Here is an 18,756-nt window from a genome sequence, read left to right as displayed (position 1 = left end):
ACTTTCAGTTTGTATTTCCGAAGAAATGTCATTGATACTTACCCGATATGTTGCTTGCTCAGCTTTTTAACAGCATTCTCCACATGTCTGACAAGGCTAGAGGTTAGTTTGCTTTTTTAAATTTTGTTATATGATTGACTGCCTGAATTGTTCAGTGCAGAGTCCAGGAAATCAGGAAGGATTAGACACAATGGAGGAGATTCCTCACAACAAGCTGAAGTACATGTTAGGTTATCAGGAAACGTATATTTCTAAGAACATTTTGCTGACCGTTTGGGAACAAGTGGCTACTGTGCTGGGCTGCGCAGCAATGAGAAGGCCTCAGCAGCCTTTCCTCCCTGAACCAAGGGAGGTTGGGGGTGTATTCTTGGGCAGATTTTGCCACAGCGTTCCAGGAAATTTTAGGCTGGTTGCAGCTTGTCATCTACTAGGATATTTTGAGCTGAACATTGGAGTGAAGGAGGGCTAAAGATAGAGAAGCTGGGAAAGAGGGAGTAGAAGGTTTGAAAGGAGCTGCACATACATGATAATGAGTGGCTGTTTTCACAGTTGTGCAGAGTTTCTGACCTGCCATGCTCCCAGTGTTTTATCATATGTAGATTTACTGATCCCTGCTGGGAACTCCCCCCCCCCCCCCATTTCATCCTTGGGCATCTTTGGATATTCAGTTTTGCTTAATGCTTAGAGGAGCCCAAAACTTCATAAAGAAATGTAATTGCCTTAAAGTGAGAATTTGTCTCCACTTCCTGGGGCCAGAAGTTAAAAGACACTTGAAATAATATTTTTTTTTCCAAGCTTTGTTTTGCAGCTCCAAAATATTTGTCTGTTTTAGTAGTTGATGGGGAGGAGGAGCTGAATGGGTCCATTCCATGATTTTGTGATCTTTGCATTTGCCCTAATTTTCAATTTCATCTGGCAGATTTAGTCTTTTTACCCTAATCTCTTTTGTTCAATTAACAAAGTCCTAAAACAAGTCACAATCGAACATGGGAAGCTTAACAGAATCTACTCCACACATCCAGGCTAACCTGCCAAACGCTAGTGGGATTTCTTACCGGTAGGTCTAAAGTGAGTTACATGGTAGAGGTATGTGGTGGAGCTAACCTGCTGTTTCGCCTTCTGTCCGTGGCACAAGCCAGTGCGCTGGATCCCTTCCTTTCACTCAAGTGCACTCCTGCATTTTAAGGAAAAGGCTGACTGAGGTAATTGATTCTTCAGGTTTGACGGTGACTGCTGTGAAGGACTTTGGGGAGTGGAACTTGGAAGCTGGAGCGCTGGTGCTTGCAGATGGAGGCCTTTGTTGCATTGATGAGTTCAATAGTATCAAAGAACATGACAGAACCAGTATCCATGAAGCAATGGAGCAGCAAACCATCAGTGTTGCAAAGGCAGGGTAAGTAGCATGTTAACAGATGTGATAGAACAACATAAGATGTTTCTCTTGTACTTAAAACGTGCAGGGAGGTTTGTCATGCTGATTAAATATATCTATTTTCTTTGTTGTACTTAGTAGTTTTGTTCTCAGCAATATTCTTAAACTAGACAAGTTAACATTTCCAAGGATAGTGCACTGGACCAGAGGTTGCAAGCGATCAGAATAAATACACGCCCTCTTCACTGTTGGGTTTTCAATCTACCACTGTAGGCCAGGGCACTTTCCTAAGAAGACTTGATGTTCTTTTCCTTGTCATTTGCTGGGGGTGGTCATAATAATCATATGTGAAATGAGGAACTTGTGTGAAATTTTTTTTGGAACTCAAAAAGCGGGACTTCATTTCTCCAAAATCCAGTAATACTGCATGGTAACAAAAGAAACCCAAGAGATTTCCAGGCTGCTGAATTTTATACGTTGGGCATGGCATAAATATAAACTCTTGCTTACTTTCAGTTCCTTGCTTTCTTTTTCAAAGTACTGTGCATTCAAATCTGCTATTTCCCCCCCCGCCACTTTGAGCTTAAATCTAATTGTGTCAGTCATATACAGCTCTGTCCTGGCCCAAATAATTTCCTGGCTGGTATTGCTGAAATCTCTGCTGCGCAAAAGACATCACCCTTTCCACCTTCCTCTTTGGCGCCTTCAGCTCAGCTCTTGCTCTGATCACATCATCCTGGCTCCTCTAATTGATCGTGCCCTTTCTTTATTCTGAGCATCTCCACTGAAGCTCTCTTTAGCCTCTTTGGCTTTATGCCATTTTTAATTCCTTTAGATGCTTCATAACTCAGTTCCTTTCTGCCTCTTTCTTCTTCAGGATTTTGCTGAGCATTTTGCTGTTTCCTGTAAGACAGATCTAATGCATCTTCGTTTCCCTGTGTCGTATCAAGGATTTTAGCTATACTATGCTGTATGTTGAAAACAACCATGAATTTGCCTGAATGTACCCATTCATCATAAAAATACCTTCTAAAGTCGTACTTTTTCTCCCAACTCAATTCTGATGCATCCCTTGTAAATATGCTAGGTAGACAGCAGACAAGTAATGCCGCTCTCACCTGGGAAATTACTGGCCTTTGCCAGTAATGCAGTCGGGGACAAATACTTGGAGTCAGTGTGGTCCTTGGTAAGATAAGCGACATATATTAGCCAGGTTCCTTGTTGCAATTGGTTGGGTTTTGTAGACCCCAAAACACAGTTTGCTAACTGGCACATACAGCCCTCAGTTCTGAGGACTACATCTAATGAGGATTTTTTGAGTAGTAACTTAGCACAGGTAGGTTAAGCTATTTGTTAATTTAAGGACTTCTTTTGGTGCATGGGAGGTAAGGGGTTTTTCACATTGGGTGTAATTAATAGAGGATCTGTAGTCCTTCCTCTCAGTTACCGAAGAACTTTGGACATGAGGCAGCAGTTACGCAGGAGCTGACTAGAAATAGCTCAGGGACAAACCAAAGTTAGAATACTTCTGCTGCTGCCTTAACTGAAAGGATTACATTTGGACTACTAGAATAAAAATAATCTCTCCCCACATCTAAAAACACATGCCAGGATAGCATGGTTAAGAGAGGAAAATGGCTGTTTCCTTGGAGAAACAGTCGATATGGCTGCCATCATTGTTTGGTTGGGTTCATATTCATAACATGTTTACAGACAGGAATAAACCAAAAGTTTATATTTTATTTTACTTTCTTAAAATGCGAATTAAGCTAAAATCTTACTTTCCATCATTAAAAAGTGTTTCTATGTTGTATAAATCAGAAAAGTAATATTTATTTCTGAAAATTTATGTTGGTTTTCACCATTTAAGGACCTAGCTGTATATAGAGATTACTCATGGCAATATTGCTTAGTTACTTTTGGTATCCTGATCACTGTCTCTCTGTCTAGTTGCTATTCCCTGACTGAGAAATGCTGTATATATCATATGTATTAATATAAAATTGTGTATATTGTGCAGTTCTTATGGTCTTTCAACATAAGATGTGCTCTTTATAACATAAAAAAGTGGTAAGTAGCACTTTGGAATTATTTCCCCTACCCAATTTAATTCAACTATAATGTTCACTATACTTTTCTCCAGCTTGGTGTGCAAGCTTAATACAAGGACAACTATCCTGGCAGCAACAAACCCAAAAGGCCATTATGACCCTAATGAGTCTGTCTCTGTCAACATAGCTCTTGGCAGTCCCCTGTTGAGCAGATTTGACTTGGTCTTAGTACTGTTAGATACAAAGAACGAGGAATGGGACCGCATCATTTCATCCTTCATCTTGCAAAATAAAGGTAAGAGTAGTCTTTTTTAAATTATAAGTGGGCTTTTTGGGGGGTTGTGTTTTAATTTCCCCACCTTTCAGTTTAGTTTGTTATTTTTGAGTCTTTCATATTAATCCATGTTTACATTTTTGCTACGATAGTTTCTTGCAGTATGGTTGTTTATCAAGGAGGAGTAAGATAGAGATCACTAATTAATAGAGCTGAGCTAAGGACACTATACTTTGTGGTCATTTACAAGAGATTTTGGCCCAGACTGCTCAGGAAGTAGATAGTTTCCGTTTTGCGCCTTTGCGTTGCTTGATGTGCAGATTCTACACACCATGCAGTTGTGCATGCTGTTAATGGGAAACTTAATTCAGACAGAACAAATCTGAGGTGCATATGCCGCAGGGCTCAAAGAATGAAAAATAGTGTTCCCTACGCAGAGCTCTTTGCTCTGCTATTAGGGAAGGCAGTGTGATTTGATTTTGACCAGCCTCTTCTCTATCCACTCCAGGAACATGGCTTTGATCCCCATTATAGAAGTGGTTAGAGGAAACTCCTTCTTCAGCTAGCTTCTTTCCCTTCCCGAAATGTTCAGAATACAGGTAGCTTTTGGCTCCTACAAAGTAGGTAAAATGGCCAGAGGCAGTACATACATTCATGTAGCATTTTACATTTTAAGGAATACTAAAGCACTTAGTACTGACTGTACCATCTGGTGGGCAGTGAGTCTGACAGCAGTGCTGTTGAAATTACTGGAGGCTTTACTGTGGAATTCGATAGGGGAGGGATTTGGTGGTGTGTAAGATTTTCCACACTGGAATTTGACCAAGTCCTTGAGGACTGGTGTACAGACAGTGCGGTATGCCTCAAAAATACAGTAATGTGTCTTTTGTAGTCACCTGTCTATTTAACAGGAATTCTTGGGAAAAAGCTTGATGTCACTTGTTATAGAATTACTGACTAGGCAGTTGTTACACAGGTTGCCCAAGCAAATCAGAAAAGCTCTGGAGCATGGAAAAGATGAAAACCTACTTCTGCCTTATAAAAAGTATACAGCCAAAATTGTCTGATGAGAGCAACTTGGTCCTTGTACGTTACTATCAAATGCAGCGTCAGAGTGACTGCAGAAATGCTGCCCGAACTACCATTCGCTTATTAGAGAGTTTGATACGCCTTGCAGAAGGTAAGGCCGTGACAATTTTATTTTTAGACTAACAATTAACCTTTATAAAATGAATAGATCCGGAGTATAATTATAGCCAGTAAGCAGAGTGGCAGCTTTTCCACAGAGATAGGAATAGGTGATTCTTGTATTGGTTTATGTTCCTAATCTAAAGAGACTTGGAGATTTTGGATGAGGTAAAGGGTGTTATATTTAGATTATCAAAATCAATTTTGCCATTCTCACACCCATAATAAAAACTGAAAACACTGGAAACAATCACTTGAGAGAAAAATCTCAGAAGTTATATGACTTTATGAAAAGCAATCTCATGATTTCTTTTACTTCATTCGAGTCCTGGGTTGCCATCCTAGTCAGCCTGATGAAAGGTGTCAAGTATTTGCTTCTATCCTAAAATTAATATAACATAAAAAATAACACGTATTTGTTTCCTTAAATATCAATAATCAAGTCTGTATTTTGCAAGAGGAATTCAACATTTCCAACTCTGAGTTCAAATCACATTTCACTTATAAGAACAAAACCAAAGGAAGCAGTAAGTCTCTGTCTTAACATGATTTCGTTTTATAAAATGGCATATCGCATATTTTCAGGATTAATTTGAAAGAATATACTGTATTTCTGTATAACAATCATCAATGGTCTTTATGCTTTTATATGCCAGTCAGCAATGTAGTGCTACCTGCAGCAGATGTTTGTATTTTGTTCTCCATTTGGGTGAAAAAATTATTGAAATGAAAGACATTCCTAACTTTTAGGGATTCACATGTTATTTTCACATTCAGTGTTCCTTCCATTCTTATGTGTTCACATGATTGGGGCTTTTAGTAGCATTTTGTTCTTTCAAAGTATTGTATAGGTGCTATTAATTAACCTGCCATTCTCTTGCTGAATAAGAACTGTGTGTGTTTCCGTGGCCAATTAGGAGAGCTTCATAGGGTAAATTATTTGCATTATATCCCTTTACAAGAATGAGTTTTGTTTTTTTTAACTTAAGAAAGGGAAGAAAGAAAAAATAAAATTATTGTAGAGAAAAGCATTTTAAATAATACTCAATTTGTGGCATAGACCAGTTAGAAGAAATCAAATCTTTTCTGACCTGTGATGAAAATTAGACTTAATTTTTTATTTTATGGTGATGACACATGCCTATATAGATAGCGATGTTTCATATCACACTCTTTGTTGTGATATCCAGCACTTTACATTTTTTAACTTCAGCATTTTGATCATCTTTATTTGATCTGTCACTGTAACTGTAATCCAGAAGTCACGTTACATTTTTTACTAGCAAAACTAAGCCTTCCAATTCCTGCTGAAATTGACACTAAAATCAAAGGGATTATATTCATGTTTGAGTTAGGCCCATACACAAATGTTTGAAGAGCTGAAGAAATTTGAAGAAATATCCTGTCCCTCCTAGTACAAAAAAATTGCTTTTTGACTTTGGTAACACTTGCTTTCAATGCCCATTTATTTTTGATAGCTCATGCCCGGTTGATGTTTAGGGATACTGTCACTTTGGAAGATGCTGTAACTGTGGTATCGGTGATGGAATCTTCTATGCAGGTAAGATTTCTTGCAGATATTGCCATTGCTGCAATACTGCATTTAAGGGATTCAGTTTATCACGTAGATATATGTGCCAGCTCCTTTCGTTTCTTTGGAGAGGGTTTTGTGGGCTCACATAAAGTAGGTCATCAGAAACCTTGACAGGTCATTTTTAGTCCATCTTGATTGTTAAAATCCTTAAACAGAGATTATACTGAAAAATCTGGGTTTCTGATAAAGGCCTTGTACCTTTTTTATAGATTGCAGTTTAAGTGAAGTTTTGGCATACTGTTGACTTTCGGTAATCTACATTTTAAAGACCTTTTGAGCCAGAAATTGTGTCTATATTGCTTTGTTTAATAGCCTCTGATGGGTTTTTCTTCCATGATGTCATCTTGTCACTCATTAACTAGGCATGAGAGAACCAAGTCATCTTTTTTGGAGCAAGTTTCGAACAGTTGCCAAGACCTACACTTTATTTTGCCATTAGATCATTTTAAAAGATGTTGGTGATGATGCTAAAATTCAGAACTTTCATTGCCCTACTCTGAAAATAGTGCATGCAAATTATCACCTGGATTTGTGTAATGTTTCTTTGTAAAAAGGCATTGAAAAAATGTGGAAGGCTAGATTTTAGTTTACTGTAACATTATTAGGATGTCGAATGTAAAGAAAAAGGAACACATTTAGAATTAATAAAAAGAATGTGAAGCTGACAGAGGCTTTTTAAATGGAAATGTGGAAAATAATATAGACACTATTACTTCAGATAGAATATTTTTAAGGGAAATAAATTTTCATGCTTTGGAGTAGAAAAAAAAATTACCATAAGGAGATTATCCAGAGTTTTATGCACAGGGGTTTTTAGCACATCTGAAATATTTGGCTTTGGTTCTGTCAGAGAAGATACACTCCACTGCACAGATGACTGGTCTGATCCAAAATGGCATTTCCTATGTTTCTGTGGAGGTTGATATGAATATATTGAAATTAAAACAATTTCATATAGCATCTATTAGTTCAATGGACCTTAAAGACCTTTGCAGGAGTAGATATGCTCCTTTTTCGGAGATAAAGCTCTTCAGGATAGATGCACAAAGTGACATCTGGCAGGTAGGCACTTGTGATCTCCCTCATTCTTTCAGTGAGGGTTGAGAGACTAATTGCAGTTTGTGCCATGGATAATCTACTGCACAGTATTGCAAATGGAATTTGTCTCAAAAATACTACAGGGCTTAACCTTATTAAGTAGCAAAAGATTATTTCACTGTCCGCTGCAATTCATCGTGCGCTTTTTGGAAGAGCTCAGCTTTTCAATGACAGCACAGCATCGTAAGTTAAAACAGGAAGCTTTACTAATGTATCCAGTCGAAACAGCAGAATGTATCACATAAGTGTTCATTGATTGTAATTAAACCTGTAATTAACTAGGTGGGAATTTGATGGGACACTGGTTTCAAAGCAATATGGCTTTGGACTGTGGTGGGTTGACCCTGGCTGGAGGCCAGGTGCCCACCAAAGCCGCTCTATCACTCCTCTCCTCAGCTAGACAGGGGAGAAATAATACAATGAAAGGGTCGTGGGTCGAGATAAGGACAGGGAGAGATCACTCACCAATTACCATCATGGCCAAAACAGACTCAACTTAGAAAAAATTGATGTAATTTATTACCAAGCATATCAGAGTAGAGTAATGAGAAATAAAACCAAATCTTAAAACACCTCTCCCCACCCCTCCCCTCTTCCTAGGCTCAACTTCACTCCCAAATTCTCTACCTCTCCCCTCGAGCAGCACAGGGGGATGGGGAATGGGGGTTGCGGTCAGTTCATCACACTTCATGTCTGCCGCTCCTTCCTCCTCAGGGGGAGGTCTCCTCACACTCTACTCCAGCATGGGGTCCCTCCCAGAGGAGACAGTCCTCCATGAACTTGTCCAGTGTGAGTCCTTCCCACAGGCTGTAGTTCTTCAAGAACTCCTCTAGCATGGGTCCCTCCCATGGGGTGCAGACCCTCAGGAACAGACTGCTCCAGCGTGGGTCCCCCACAGGGTCACAAGTCCTGCCAGCAAACCTGCTCTGGCATGGGCTCCTCTCTCCACAGGGCCACAGGTCCTGCCAGGAGCTTGCTCCAGTGTGGGCTTCCCACGGGGTCACAGCCTCCTTCAGGTGTCTCCACCTGTTCTGTAGTGGGGTCCTCCACAGGCTGCAGGTGGAATCTCTGCTCCCCATCATCCTCCATGGGCTGCAGGGGGACAGCCTGCCTCACCATGGTCTTCCCCATGGGCTTCAGGGGAATCTCTGCTCCAGTGCCTCCTTCTGCACCGACCTTGTGTGTACAAAGTTTCTCACATCTTCTCACTCTGGCTGCAAAAGCTACCACTCTTTTTTTTTTTTCTTCTTAACTATGTTATCCCCAAGGCACTACCACTGTCACTGATGGACTCGGCCTTGGCCAGCAGCAGGTCCATCTTGGAGCCGGCTGGCATTGGCTCGGTCAGACACAGGGGAAGCTTCTAGAGGCTTCTCACAGAAGCCACCCTTGTAGCCCCCCTGCTACGAAACCTTGCCATTCAAACCAAAAACATGGATATAAGAAATCTGAAATACTCAGGTTTTTTTCATAACACATCAAAAAGTGGAATATATGTGTGTAATAATAATGAATGTATACTGTCATCTGTGTATCTACCTCATCAGCATGAATAAACATAAAATAATTATTTTAACTGTGGTCACTGTTTCATATTTATACAGCCCTGCCCTCAAGGGCTGCAGTTTGCATAACAAGCATCTATCTAATAAGAGTTGGTGAGAGATTTGCCTGAATTATGACTGCAGAAGACTACCTGAGAGTAGTTGGTATGCTTATCATATTTGCTCCACTCTTCATTTCTTATGTGTTCATTTTTGCTGGGAATCTGCAAATTTGAGGTCTGCTCTTTAAGGCCAAATTTTACTTTCCTCCTGGAAAGTCTAAATTAATCACTTCCTTCTTTTTGAAGGAAGTTATTTGTTTTATTAAAAAAATAGAAGTAACAAGCAAAAGTTGATTTTCAGAAATTGATTCCTTCTCTAGAAAAAAAAATCACTTTATGTATAGGCACATCCTGTGTTTCCTGTCTAATTGTCAGTCTGTAGAATGAAGTTGTAAATGGGGAAGTGTCAGCGTCATTCTTGAAGGACTGGCTGCCATCTTTCAGCTCAGCAAACTCTTAGTCTTCAACACTGTCTTTGCAACTTCTACGAAAAGCCATACTCTTGCCAGTATAAAAGTTCACCATTCTCAAGTCAGTGTTTAGATACTTCTTGTGATCCCTCTTGGGAAGGAGGGCTATCATGTTTTTATCACCAACCTAGTTCATTAGGGTTTTTTGTTTCTGTTGTCCTCTAATTTACCCTTATTTTTCTCTTTCCTACTTGGGGAGTGTATTCTAATCCCACTGTTTTGATCTTTTCTTCGCCTCATTTCCTCTTTGTTGTCTTACTCCTTCTCTTGGTCATGTTTTCATCCTTGTTTTATTCCTTTTCCAGTCCCTCTCCTTTACTGCCTTTTTACATTTTGTCTTCCTGTCCTTAGGCACTTTCACACCCTTCCTTTCTGCTAACTTTCCTTGTAATACTTTCTTTTTTCTTTCTCTGTTCTAGATCCTCTGCCCTCAGTTCCACAGTTTGTGGATTTGTCACATGGCTGCCTTCCTCTCCTCCAAATGGTATCTCGGAGTCACAGAGGGACAGATATCTCAGAGACATAAGCACCAGCACAGGAATGAAACTTGACAGATATCTTAAATTCAGTCCCATCCCACTTATAATTTCAGACACACACAAAAGAACATTTAAAAGAAGCTCATTTTGATGGCTAAGTGAAGCACTGAAAAGTCAGTGAGAGCAAGACATAATTGTACCCCTTGGTGTTATAGCTCAGGGTACATAATCATGTATTCCATTTTTTTTTCCATTGGATCCTTAGGTCACAGGTTGACAGTACTCAAAAGCAACCATCCTTTGTCAGTGTTTTGCTCAATGTTTTGTTTATTACTTGCTCTTCTAAAGGTAGAATTCTCAATTTCTTCATGTGTTTTTCTGTGGAATTCATCTCCAGTGTATTTGAGTATTTCAGAAATATCAGTTCACTTATCTTCACATGGTCCTTGTGAAGTGATGGGTTGATGCTACTCCTGTTCTGTGATCTAGAGCTGCATTATGCAGGATCCAGAAGAAATTATCCACTGGAGCATACGCCATGAGAGATGCTTAGTGACCCAGTTTCAGAGTAGTAGCACTTCGAGTGTTTGAGTACATTTCCTGTTGACTGCACTTTCCTTCTGTGCACACAACCACATCAGGATCCCAGTTACAAATTTTCTGCTTTTCAAAACCTTTGCTTAATTGGCTGGTTCTGAATCACAAGAACTGAAACTTTGTGTCAGAGACAGAATCTCGTTCTTCTTGGCTGCTTTTAACTGTCTAACCAAGAGACTGGACTTTTCCTTCCACAGTCCCTACCTCATTAACTATGAACCTTCCAGTCCTTGAAACAAATATGGCAGAGAGGTTCTACAACCACCTTTTTCGTGGCTACAGACAAATGTTTCTGTGTGGAACAGACCTATCATGTTCCTGAAGTGATCGGCAAAAAAAAGTGATAACTTCAGTGGAATGCATTAATGGTTGCATGGCCAGCCTTAGTTTTAGCACTGTGTAGTTTTAAAGAGCTTTAATTAGCCACCAGAATGTTTTTTCAATGTAATTTTTTTAAATACAAAATTGTAAAATTTCAAAATGGAAGAACCAGAAATTGCCAGAAATGAAAATGCGTGGTCCATGTGATGCCATGTGACTGTTGACTTTTGCTATTGCTCACGTTGCACTTGATACGCATTTTGTTCATTAGTTGTATTGAGCTTTATAGATTAGGCAGGAGTGGTAAATGCTAGCTAATCTGTGGCAAAATAGAGGGTTTGTGGTGTGTTTGGGTTTTTTCCAAAGAGCAATTAACTACAGAGCTATTCTAGATTATTTGTTGTGGAACAAATCACTTTGTGCAGATGCTCTGTTCCAAATAAAAACTACTTCATTTCTCACAAGACACAGCAAAACTGTCCCAGATTAAAAGCACTTCCTCTCTGGAATTATTTGGGAATACTCAGTTACTTTTTAAGAGCTATTCAGAAATATTTTTGCAGGTCAGTCTACCCTGTGTTGATGAGCCTTAATACCCAAGTATTTCCATTTAAATAATTAGGCAAAGCTAATGAAAGCTTTTAGCAATCAGAACTTTTTCAGTTACAAAAGTTGCTCACATGGGCAGAATTTTTAGAAGGTATTTGGAAAACTTCTTTAATCTTAATGTCCATTTTTAGTCCTGATGTTCTCAAGCCTTAAGTGGACCTTCCATTTTTTGTATAAATAAAAATAGTACAAGTAAACTGCAGGCTTGATCATATAATTGCTTTATGTATATGAGCAACTTTGCCTGTGTGAACAGACCTAATAGGATTATTTCTCTTAAGACACTTACTCAGTAAATATTTGCTACCTTAAGCTTTAAAATATCTAAGGGACAATTTTGTATAAAATGGTCTCTGTTGTTTAAATTTGGAGCTGAATAATGAAGATACTTTATTTTTCTTTTATCTCTCTGGTGACATAGGGGGGTGCACTTCTCGGAGGGATCAATGCCTTACACACCTCATTTCCAGAAAATCCAATGGCGCAGTACCGAACACAATGTGAACTCATATTGGAGCGACTGGAGCTGCAAGATCTTCTGCGCAAAGAGCTACAAAGACTTGACAGGTTATAATATGCAGAGTGACAAAATAATTCAATAGCAAAAAAGAATTGTTTGACAATAATATCTCGAGAGTGTCTGAAAATAGAATCTCTCATTAGGAAGGGACTTGTTCTTTAGAGGACATGGATAAGTAGGGAGACTGTTTTAAAGTAGCACTCTGAGATCATCACAAGATCATTTCTCTCTCTGGGTTATGGAATTTACAAAGAATTTAAGAACATTTTAATCAGTTCCCAACTCATATCTCAATTCTATGCTCAGATAAGTTTCAGCGGAGCTTCTTAGGGTCAAAATGCCAGATTCTGTAGCTGAGCAAATAGTTTTATATAACCTTTTGTTACTTGCTTAGTAAAATACAGCAGATCTGCTTCATATTTTTTAAGCCGCCTTTTCTGTTGGCCTTGTCAGGATCTTTCCCTTTCTGTTAATGGAAAATACGAGCTTGAATCCAAGGTCATTTTTCTTTTTTACACGCTGGAATTTTCACTGTCTCTTCTCTAGTTTTCAGCTCAGTGCAATAATTTTTGGAAAGTCTATTTGCTGTTATTAATAGAAAACTTTTAACGTACTGAGTCTGAGAGGAAAACATAGGATTGGAATGAAATAAAATACAAAAAAATAATATTTGTTTCCTGAAATGAGATTAGGCTCTAAAGAAATTCCTACTTTCTTATTGTTAAAGGAAGATGAAAGATGAATGTTACTGAAGCTAATGGAATAAGAACAGCTGGGACAATACACTTTTTTCTTTAAATATTTTTCAGACTTATTTTGTAACTCATAGTAAGGCCATCTTAGATAACCACAGAGGCAATAAGAGCAGATGAAAGTGGGATATCTCCAACAGATAGACAAAAGCTAGGCATGGGAGATCAAATACAAAGACAGGATCAGCTCTGTGTTTGACCTTCCTGGCAAGGGCTTGTGATATCTGCTCCAAAGGCCACCTAATAAAGAGGATTTTCCCCTGCCATTGGGTAGTCTTTTCCATTATTGCTCCATCCTAATGCTCGTACAGGTTTTCCCAATATCCCACTGAATCCCCTATGCTGCAAATTAAGCTGATTTCTTCTTCCTCCCTCTTAAGCAGCTTAGAGAATACTAAATGAATGTCTTCTTTAAAACAACCTATTCAATATTAGAAGACTTGTCCCACGCATTCCCCCTAAACTATATTTCAATAAACAAGCATGTATCTTTCAGCCCTTCTTGATGAGTCAGATCATTTCTGCTACTTCCCATCAAATTTTAAGAATAAGCATATTAGTAAATAATGATAATAATGATTCTGAAAGATACATGTCAATATAGTGTTTTCTCTCTCAAATAGTGAGGAACTGTTTATAATGCATAGGAATCGTTCCACCTACACTAATGCAGTCACTTTTGGGATGGTATGTGGCTGCTCTTCACTCATGGTTAGAATCACTATTTAGCAAAAAGTAGAATGCTATCTATCATCTCCCTTGGAAATTACACATTTAGGTAGAATAGACAGAATATCAGCTACACAGAGACTGGAGGGCCCAGTCAGCACCTCCAGCACCTCTGATGTTTTGGAGGGCCCTGAGAATATTAACAGCCACAGACAGTGGTAATTAGGTTTTTAGGTGATCTGATAACTATCATGTGGAGTTTTTGACATGTTGAGTCCATAGTGATTGTGAGAGAAAGCCACCAGCAACCACTATTCCAAGTAATACCTAGATTTTCCATTCTGATAAGTCATTTGAGCCTTTGCCTTGCTCAGGATAAAATCCAATGAGGTTCCTGTTCTAGAAGATACGCTTACGGAATATGTAATCCCTAAGGGGACTCTAGCAAGGGCTGTAAGCAGTGCAAATCTGTTTGGGGTTTTTGGGTTGGTTGGTTGGTTGGTTTGTTTCCCAAGGAAATTCAGTGACTCCTTTCTCTGCCCATCTGCCTATCTTCTATTGGGCACACTAAATTCTGCCGCTCATTGTAGAAGGTGCTGAAAGATCACAGACTGCAACACCAGCTTTTGGAGCTGTATGTGAGACTTAATAATGCACTTTTGTGACCTACATTATTTTTTTCACCATTCATACATATTAAGCATCACTAATGCAATAAAGAAAGAAAAAAAAATAAATTACTATTGCTTTTTTTTTTATTCCATAGATTACCAAAGGAAAATTCATGCCAGCTGCAGCCTGAAGAGACAAGTTTCAGTACTACTACAAGATGCTTGAACAAGGATGCATTTGGGCAGTCAAAGGAAATGTTTCAGTCAGAACCTTCAAATCAGCAAGAGAGTAATTCCAGGCCGCAGCCTTCTTTGCCCAAAGGGAACTGTGAAGAGGATACACAACTAGAACCCTTATGCAACCCAGCACATAGTAATAACAAAAATACAAACCACTTGATTAAACATAGTAAGAGAGGTTATGATGGCAGCCTGGCATGGTTTGACACCCTGGAAGAGAGCAACACTGATGCTGAAGAAACTTTTCAGAAAAAGTCTCCGGTGCCCAAGATATCTCCAAATAACTTGGCTTCAAAAACCCTGCGTAAAACACCCTGTTCTGAAGAAAGAAGCCTTTCAATACCAAGGAAGGGAAATGGAATGAGAGAGTCACTGGCAACTGTGAATCTACATGCTCCTTTGGAACAGGACAAAGCTTCCAAGATAAGCGGGAAGAGGACTGAAGAACACAACTGTTTTTCTTCAGAAGCAAACATTCACGACCCAGCATCACCAAGTGCTAGTGTGCAGGATTCAGTTATTACACAACGGGTTTCTAAAAGCTGGCAGAGACTGCACACGGAGAAGTCACATGGATTCTTTACAAGTACACAGGACCCTGAGGCAAAGGCCCTTCCTTCAGTGTTACCTGTGTCTGACCTGCCAGATCTTTCAAGTGATGCAGAGTCTGTGCTAGGGGAGGAAAAGAACAGCGTATCTGTAGCAGCAAAAACTGCAACAATTTCCCTGAGAAAACGAAATAAAGGTCAAGTAGTGAAAGAAACAAAGGTAGTAAGTTCCCATAAGCCCGAAATCCTTGACAGTGAAAGTCCTCCAGCAGCTAAACTAGCTAAATTTTCCTTCAGACCAAGGACAAAACTTGATCATTCTTCAGACAAGAAAAATGAAGAATTTTCTCTTTTTCAGAGTGAAACTACTTTGAAGCCTGGAGAGCAGCTCCAAGGACAGCAGCTGCCAGAAGACTGCTGCCCCTCCGAGAAATCCAAGATGACATTGACTCGCTTAGGAAAAAATAGTTTGAAAAAACGATCAATTGATAATAAAGGGAGAGAAGAGCAACAGAGTCAGGCCTTAGGGAAAGAGATCAGAGGAGGTGCAACAATATGCTCTGATGTGAGTTTGAATGCTGTGTCTTCTCCATCGACTGAAAACAGAAGAGAGGGAGACGGGAAGCTTGGTAGCCCAAGCTCAGGGAAGGTGCGCTCCAGCACGTTAGCCAAACTGTCGTCATTCTCCTTTGCCTTGCGTCCTGAGTCAAAATTGGGAACCTCCCCTACCACTAAGATTGACCCTAACAAGGAAAGCCATAGCCCACTGCTGAAGGTGCACGTGAGCAATCCTAGCAGAAGGAAGAGTTTTGCATTGGGAAATGCTAGTAAAGCCAGTGTGGTCACACAGAAACCTCTCTTCTCCATAGCAGAGCTAGATGATGCTACGTTAGATTTTGATTGGGATGAAGAGGTTAGGAAAAATCCAAGCACGTAACATGTATCCTCCAAATTCCTTAACATACAGTTCTTCTGAATCTCCATCCTTCCATCAGTTGTATCCGGCATTTACAAAGCATTTAAAAACAATCATCCTGGACCTCTGTTGATGCCAATGAATGTACTTTTTTTTAAGGGCCTTATATTTTACATCAGCTAAAAACTGCGTATACTGCAGGCCTGATGAGGCTTTTAGTTTTCTAAACTCCTCCTGAGACTGCTTATATCAGTTGACTGTTTTGATCGACCTGATGTAACCTGGAGACTTGTATGGTTATGTTCATATATCTAGAGTATAGTGAATCTTGCAGAAGAGCAGATTTAATTGACTGTTATCCTTTATTTCAAGTAAGGGTTAGAACTATACATGATTGTCATTCCAAATAACCATGCCACTTTAGAAAAATGATGATGCAAAAGCTATGTCTTTTTTTTTTCATCTATATATGTCATTTGTCTCAGCGTATTTAGCAATATTGTGATTTACATCATGCTGTGTGGTAAGTATTTCTGTATTATCAGTATCATGACAATTTTGCTACATCTCTGGTTACTGTGCTTCTTGTCACACTGCTGTTGAAGACATGGATTGAGACCTTTTTTGTTTCTGTTTTTTTAATTTCAATTTTAAATACACCAATTCAGGTATCTGTGTCTGTATTCTGGGTCATTTTATCAAAACCCAACTCTGTAGTAAACATACAGTTCTTCAATGCAGAGAGAACAAATTCCAGGTGATTGAATGGGAATCCTCAGTAACCAGGGTAACTTCAATGCAGGTAGTAAGCCCTGGCACATAAACCACTTCAAACCTGGCAGCATGGTGAAGACCTACCCTAGTGTAGCTTGGTTCTGACTCAGATAATGTTTACTTGACTATTTTAATTGTGATTAGATTTGTACTGCATCTGATATCCAGTTCATCTTCTGTGGCATGCTGCCTCCTATGTCATTCATTTGTCTAACGGAAAATTAATCTACTAATGCACTCCATGTTTACAGAGAAAGGTAAGCCTTAAATTTCTTTCAGGGACTTGCCTGGTATGTTCCTTCTGTATTTGAATTCTCCACAGAATATTCTTGTTATTACCTGCAAGGTAAACAGAGAATGGAGTGGTTGCTTACAGCACAGTAAATCCTTTGAGAGGCTTGCTAGCACAAAGAAGATTTGATTCTCTCTTGATTTGCTTAAATTTAGAAGTAGCTCCCTTGAAACCAGGTGAGATAAAATACTGTAAAATTTCAGAGAATGAGGGAGTGTGAGGCCAAGTACTTCATTTGATACAGTGAAATCATGAGAACAGTAATTATAGTAGTTAGCTTACTGTTAAGAGTTTGGCAAAATGACAGAAACATTGCTGTTCAGGCTGGTGGTGTGGTAGTTCCTCCACTGGAAAGATGACATCAGTCAAAAAAGTGGAACTTACCCACCTCCCTCCCAGAGCACAGAGCCACCCCTTCCTGTTGCCTCTCACAAAGACTGACCCCAGGGTGAGTGTGGCCTGCATTTGTCATCCTACTGCCCGTGAAAAGCAGAAATACCCTGCAGGATGCTGTGTCTACACTCAAACTGGAGAAGAGTCAGGGATCCTGGAAATACTAACATTTATGATGGCCTACTTGAATTTGCAGCGGCCAGCTAAAGGCATAGTTTTTATCACCACTGGAGCTGCATCAGCCCCTTGCATGGTTGGTCTCATGTAGAATCAGAAACCCTCCTTGCTAGCTGTTTGGTTTGATGTTATTAGCTGGCCAGTGCAAAGCCAGAACATAGCTACTGGATCCCCACAGTCAAGCACCACGAGCTTATTTTACCATGCAAAATGATAAATCAAGGGAAATTTCATCCACGTATGCTGGAAGTATTGTTTTATTCATCACTTCCCTATAGATAGGAGCTAGGGCCTCGTCTAATGTAATTTGCTATATAAAGTTACATGACGAGCTGTTCTCAAGAAATGCAGGACCTTTTCCTAAACATACTTTCGTAGGAGGCTGGTTGACTTTCTTCCCTCTGCCCAGTGGAAACTAGAACTCTCTTGAAATCAGTGGTACAAAATTGAGGTGAAAGTCAAGCTCAGAATTTCCTTCATATTCTCCATGCCTTATGTTGTGTTTCAGAAGGTTCTGGGTTTTTATTCTGCTTGTTTCACAGTTGTTGCACTGTAAGATCTGCCTGAGAGCCACGGAAACTACACAGTGAAGCAGAGGAGCCGTGTTTCAGGAAAGCTGAAATGCCATCAGGTGATGCCGACAGCTATCTTCCTTACGAATGAAACGTGCGAAGTCTCGTGAAGCAAGGGAATGCCCAGTTAGCTGCAATGGTGAGAACTGGGCACTCACATTCCCGTGGTGTCCTCAAACCTGTGCAGAGATCATTGCAGCCAAGTAAATGGAAGAGAATTAAACCAAGTATATTTTTTCATAGATGAAAAATGTTTCTGCTCCAGTAAACCTCAGCCTACTGAGGTACTGTATGTCCCACAACTTTTTCCAGTCATACAGTACTAATCACATTTGTGGTCCAGTTCAACAGTTGGGCTGATAAAATACTGCTAGATCCTTTTTATTTTATTAATCTGTTATGAATTGAAATGTACACTTTAACTGTTCTTCTAAAGTGCAGTCAGCAGAGTCATGAACAAGCTGGCAACTTGCTGGAGGCTGGATCTCTTAGGATAGGCTACCTGCCGTGTCTAGCGCCTGGTGGACTCAGCCAGTTCAGCATACTGCCGGACCTTTGGGATACATCCTTTTGCTGCCTTAGAGCGGTACAACCAAGCAAAGTATACGTATTGAGATACTTGAACTTGGAAGA

The 18,756-nt window shown here is 39.7% G+C and overlaps 1 protein-coding gene across 2 annotated transcripts in view; it reads left to right on the top strand.

Moving 5' to 3' along the window:
• Positions 1–16,653, top strand: part of MCM9 (minichromosome maintenance 9 homologous recombination repair factor) — a 50,910-nt gene extending 34,257 nt beyond the window's left edge. For both annotated transcript variants that reach the window (XM_075747955.1, XM_075747956.1), the window contains 6 exons: positions 1,219–1,393; positions 3,516–3,718; positions 4,674–4,877; positions 6,364–6,446; positions 12,081–12,226; positions 14,367–16,653. In XM_075747955.1, the coding sequence (XP_075604070.1) occupies positions 1,219–1,393; positions 3,516–3,718; positions 4,674–4,877; positions 6,364–6,446; positions 12,081–12,226; positions 14,367–15,936 (2,381 nt within the window). In that variant the 3' untranslated portion in view covers positions 15,937–16,653. The remainder of the gene's footprint in view (positions 1–1,218; positions 1,394–3,515; positions 3,719–4,673; positions 4,878–6,363; positions 6,447–12,080; positions 12,227–14,366) is intronic.
• Positions 16,654–18,756: the final 2,103 nt, after the last annotated feature.

Source organism: Balearica regulorum, chromosome 3, assembly GCF_011004875.1.
Source record: "Balearica regulorum gibbericeps isolate bBalReg1 chromosome 3, bBalReg1.pri, whole genome shotgun sequence".
NCBI lineage: Eukaryota > Metazoa > Chordata > Aves > Gruiformes > Gruidae > Balearica > Balearica regulorum.
This window is presented reverse-complemented; position numbering and strand designations above follow the sequence as displayed.